This window comes from Acanthisitta chloris, unplaced genomic scaffold (genome assembly GCF_000695815.1).
Source record: "Acanthisitta chloris isolate BGI_N310 unplaced genomic scaffold, ASM69581v1 scaffold2067, whole genome shotgun sequence".
NCBI classification, from domain to species: Eukaryota; Metazoa; Chordata; class Aves; order Passeriformes; family Acanthisittidae; genus Acanthisitta; species Acanthisitta chloris.
In genome coordinates this window covers 4,197-9,871 of record NW_008680734.1, presented here as the reverse complement: position 1 = coordinate 9,871, position 5,675 = coordinate 4,197, and the positions used below count along the sequence as shown (strand labels likewise).

Genomic DNA, 5,675 nt, shown 5'->3' with positions numbered 1-5,675 from the left:
AGCCGCTCACTCACTCGCCCACCAATAGGATGGGGGAGAGAATCAGAAGGGTAAAAGCTAGAAAAACTCATGGGTTGAGATAAAGACAGTTTAATAGAAAAAGCAAAAGCCACACACACAGGCAAAGCAAAACAAGGAATTAATTCACTGCTTCCCATGGGCAAGAAGTGTTTGGCACCTCCAGGAGAGCAGGGCCCATCATGTGTAATGGTTCTTTGGGAAGACAAACACTATCACTCCAGATGTCCCCCCTTCCTCCTTCTTCCTCCCACTTCATATACTGAGCATGATGTCATATGGTATGGAATATCCCTTTGGTCCGTTTGGGTCACCTGTCCCAGCTGTGTCTCCTCCCAATCTCCCATGCATCCCCAACTTCCTTGCCAATGTGGCAGTATGGAAAGTGGTAAAGTCCTTGGCTCTGTGCAAAATGTGCTCAGCAATAACAAAAACATCTCTGCATTATCAATTCTGTGCCCTGCACAAATCCTAATCATAGCCCCATACTAGCCCCTGGGGAGAAAGTTAACTCTACTTCAGCCCAAACCAGCACAATGAGGATGCTTAAAATTTACTTGGAAGTAAAATTCTGATAAATGACACTGTCTGCCCTTCATTTGCTGGAAAGTTGTTTTCATAAATGAGTTCTGTTGAAATCCAGTTTATCAGTGGCCCACAAAAGGATGCATGTAAAATTAACTTAGATAATTCTAAGAAAATGTTTTTGAAAGAACAAAAATTAGCGTTTTATGTTGGGTTTGTTTTTTTTTTTAGTTTTTGCTTTTTATTCTTTCAGGTTCATATACAGTTTGCACTTAAAACACTATCTAAAATGAACGACAGTTCTCTTACAAACACAGGCATTAAACAGGAAGTTAATAGATAAAAGCTCTATTGTATCTGTGATTTTCTGTGTGACGTGTCTGTTTACTCTCGTATTATTTCTCTGCATCTAATTACACCTAAAGAAGAGCCTTTGCCAAACACTTTTTTTTAAATACCTGAATGGAAATCATGGATAAGGACGTTGTTGAATATTTAAAGTCTGTTTAAAGTCTTTTTGTATTCTTTTTCCTTACATACATGTTTTACTCTTTGTGCATCTTCAGCTCTACAAGAGTCATCGCGAGGAGAAGTACACAGGGGATAATTCTCAATCAGGTTAGACTACTGTCATTTCCCTCTATCTGCAGCTGTGCTGGAGGTCATGGTGGGGTTCTTTGGTGGTATGAATTTTGTCTCTTTCTTCTGCCAAGTCAGTGGTCAGAGCTGATGGCCAATGACACATTCCATCTGCCTCTGATGTCACACCACAAATTTGATTTGTAATCATCATTTATAACATCATTCATAATTCAATCTCCTGTGCAGAGCTCTTGCTGTGCATTGAAGTTAAGATGCATTGCTCTTCCTTGTATTACAACAGTGTCTGATCCTGCAGCACCTTGGCACCTCTTTGTGTTTGAAACATGGACTGTAGTGAGAAGGAGAAGAGCAATGAGTCTGGTGAAGGGACTCGAGCACAAATGCTATGAGGAGAGACTGAGGGAGCTGGGGTTTAGCCTGAAGAAGAGGAGGCTCAGGGGAGACCTTATCACCCTCTGCAACTCCCTGACAGGAGGTTGTAGTCAGGTGGGGGTTGGTCTCTTCTGCCAGGCAACCAGCAGGAGGACAAGAGGGCACAGACTCAAGCTCTGCCAGGGGAGGTTTAGGTTGGATATTAGGAAGAGATTTTTTTACCGAGAGAGTGATCAGGCAATGGAATGTGCTGCCCAAGGAGGTGGTGGATTCACCATCCCTGGAGGTTTTCAAGATGAGACTGGATGTGGCACTTAGTGCCATGGTCTAGTAACCATGATAGGATTGGACTCGATGATCTTGGAGGTCTTTTCCAACCTGGTTGATTCTGTGATTTGTGCCAGTACACCTGCCCATGCATGTCCAAGTTTAGGACCTGTCAGTAGCCTATTGTTCTGGCCCTAGCACAGGGCTGAGATGGTTATCTGTGGTGTCCAGGTCTGAGCTAGTCAGTTCCTGTCAGCACTGAGTGGAGCATGTCTGCACAACCCTTGCCCTGTGTCTTGTGGGGGTTTGCTTAGGCACAGACAGCACATCCCAGCCCTCAATGACTTCTGCAGTTAGTATGACTGCCAGTGTGGAGCATAGTGAGGTAATCCTTTCCTCCAGTGCTGTGTAGTTTGGAGTAACACTTTTACCCAGACAAGAAGGCACTAAAGGCCAGTTTTAAGCTTGTGACTCAGTGATCTAGTGACTCTAGTGACCAAGAAGGCCAATGCCATATTGGCCTGTATCAAGACCAGTGTGGCAGCAGGACTAGGGCAGTGCTCATCCCCCTGGACTTGGCACTGGGGAAGTCACAGCTCAGTGTTGTTCTCAGCTTTGGGGCCCTCACTTGAAAATGATATTGATGCACTGGAGTGAGTCCAGCCAAGGGCAACAAGGGCAGGGAAGGCCTTGAGCACATGAAGAAGGGCTGAGGGAATTGTATTTGTTTAGCCTTGAGAAGAGGCTCAGGGATAATCTCATTTTCCTCTACAACACCCTGACAGGGCATGGAGAGAGGTGGGGGATGTCTGTTCTGCCATGGCTGCAGGGAGAGGACTAGAGGGAATGGCCTTGAGCTGGGGCAGGGGAGAGTCAGATTAGATGTTAGAAAAAAATTTTCACTGTCAGGTTGTTCAGGCACTGGAATAGATTGCCCAGGGAGGTGGTGGAGTCACCACCCCTGGAGGTGTTTAAGAGACGTCTGGATCTGGTGGTGGGTGATATGGTTTAGAGGTTAGGATTTACAGTGGTAGTGCTGGTGGATGGTTGGACTGGATGATCTCAAAGGTCTCGTCCAACCTTTATGATTCTATGATCTTAGCCAGATGCTGCACTGCTGTCTTATTATGAGCAAATAGGTTCTTGTGCTGTGTTGCCTTGTGGCACCTGAGACCCTTTCTTTAATGAAAGGTGGATAATGTTGTGGTGCAATGTTAGGCAGCATCTGATTATCATATGGGAGGAGGATATAACACATCAAGTGCATGGGATGTGACTGCCTGACATCTCCTGCTTTTTCAAGCAGCCTAAGAATGAGGTGCAAACATTGAACAGCTTTGTGATGCCAAATAACAATGGGCAGGGGGGGAAGAGACAATATTCAATTGGCTGCTCTCATTACCATTGTTGCCCTCAGAACTGAGCCACAGTATGTTCATAGATTCATAGATTGTTAAGGGGTTGGAATGGACCTCGAAGACCATCTAGTCCTAATCCCCTGCCCTGGGCAGGGACACTTCCCACCAGACCAGGTTGCTCAAGGCTTCATCTAACCTGGCTTTGTACACTGCCAGGGTTGGAGCTGTTTTCACACTGCCGTGGTAAACTCCATATTCCTGTGTCCCTGTAATAAAAGCAGATTTCTTTCCCACAAACAGGTTAGAAAGGCAAGAAAGCCCATGAATTAAGCTGAAGGACACTTGTCACTAGTTAACACATCTTTGCTAGCATAATAATGTTTTAGGTTTGTTCATTATCATGACAGATTTCAGCAAGAAAGGCCCATCCCATGGCACCATGTTGATGTCTATGGTGCAGTGAAAGCAGGCACCTTTAGAGCATGTGCTGTAGGTTATCCTTCTCTGCAATGCATGTCTGTTCTCCAAGAATAAAGTTCCAGAGCCATGGGCATATCCCAGTACGTGATGAACAGAGAAAAGTAATCCATGTGCATTGTGCTGTTTGCAGTGGTGTGACGTGTAATAGACCTGGGTGGTGAGATATTCTGCTCACCAGGTGAAAAGAATTTTTTTATTTAGGGATTTTAAATATGTATTTAAATGTGTAGCTTTTATACACCTCTGATTGTCTGGGTGGAACTAGCAAAGTTTCTGACTCACTGATTAGTATTTAGCGCAAGGAGAGTTGTCTTGTCGCCTATGGGCACTCACAGCTATGTTTATGTGTAAATCTTGGCTCCCACACAAGTGCCTTATGATAAACTCATCCAAATGTGAATGCAGTATTGGGGTTTGTAAGAGGAGTAGTAGCAGATAAATAAACAAAGTGATTTAACATGCATTAGTTATGCACCAGTCTTAGGTGTCAATAGAGGAAAATATTTTCATCTTCTCCAGTCTGGACTACAACAACATCGGAAGACCCAAACTGTTCTATAAATCTGTAGTTAAAAAAGAGAATTAAGACAGAAACTGTATCTCAGTAACTTTAAGATGGGTAAATTTTTAATTCTGAAGAACTGTATGTTAATATTTTATTTTGCTGAAGACAATGATCATGGTCATGAAAATTGGTCTTTATGTTAAGAACATCAGTGTTATGGTATTTCTGATTCTTCAGTTGGTTTTTATCTTCTCTTAAAAGCTTGTTGAGGTCTCTTATCTTCGAGTGGCATTTCAGGTACTCTGGGAAAAGCTACTATCGAGAGTCTTGCAAAGGGGTGAACAGACCCATGGACATAAACATAAGGAAGAGTGCAGACTGTAATGTTTTGGAGGAAAATGAAATCTGACCAGATCTAGGGTTTTATTTGAGGCTCTTTCCTGGCATTTCATCCAGCTTTTACATTTGTCTGGATGTGATAATTTCTCTGGCTCTAGCAAACACCAGTTTTGAGGGTAACAGCTTGTTGCGTGGTTCATTTTCACAGCATGCAAATTGATTGTTTATAGTCATTCTCAGCATGTTGGATTTTTCTTAAACACAGGGTACAAAATATGCCTGCAAATAAAAGCAAAAGCTGTCTGAGTCTGAATTGTGCTTGGGCTGGAAGAGTATAAACTGAGGTGGGATTTGTGTCGCTTGGCTAAAATTTTAGATGGTAAACTCAGGCCTATTCAGTGGTCGGTGGAGAGCAAAAGACACTTGCAGGAGGGGTTCAGCCCACCTGCCTGAGGCATCCCTCCTCAGCAGCATCCCTCCTCAGCAGGATCTCTGACAACTCCCTTAGACCATGACAGCCTGCAAGGCAGCTGCTTTTAGGGAGCTTAAGTTAGCTGAAGCAAGTGTCCTGGTCCATAAGGCATCTCACCTTCCTTGCCAAACACCTTTCCAGGTGACTTCAGACAAGTTGCTTTAAGTTCATAGACACTGAGTCCCTAGTTCTGGTGTGCAGAGATTACAATATTTCTTCCACTTACATGGCATTGTTAAAATAATTCAATTATTGTAATTTTAGATGGAAAAGACTTTGAAGAGGTTTTGCTTGATACATTTTCAAAGTTTCTGTTTTGTGTTCACAGAATCCAATTCCTACAAATGCAAGAACAGAAGGAAAGACTCAGTTGATGTTAGGTCAATAACATCTCAAAGCAGTGATGGTAAGGCAGTGAACTGTCAAGAATGATTGTATTTTATATGTGTATGTAATCTGCATGGCAGTGCACAGTGCCTTCATAGAGAGGAGGAGTGGCTGTGCCAAGGGATGGGAGCAGCCTGCTAAAGGAGCATGTGGTGAAGCTTTAGTGCGACCTCTCTTAGGAAGCTGCAGCTTGTGCTCCTGAACCAGTACTTTTGTTTTATTAGTGTTGTACATGAAGGGATCTATTGCTGCTGGTCAATTGAGAGCAGTACTGCTACTCCTGATGCTGTTTGTGACTGCTTGCTGGGGCTGGGGCAGTGATGGCAGAGATTTCTTTCTGCCTCTGTAT

General features: G+C 43.6%; 1 protein-coding gene across 1 annotated transcript in view; it reads left to right on the top strand.

The window, feature by feature from the left end:
* Positions 1-5,675, top strand: part of LOC103805163 (high affinity cAMP-specific and IBMX-insensitive 3',5'-cyclic phosphodiesterase 8B-like) — a gene marked incomplete at both ends in the record, with an annotated part of 31,196 nt that overhangs the window by 21,845 nt on the left and 3,676 nt on the right. Inside the window, 2 exons of the mRNA XM_009077798.1 lie at positions 1,110-1,161; positions 5,268-5,345. Coding sequence (XP_009076046.1) covers positions 1,110-1,161; positions 5,268-5,345 — 130 coding nt within the window. The remainder of the gene's footprint in view (positions 1-1,109; positions 1,162-5,267; positions 5,346-5,675) is intronic.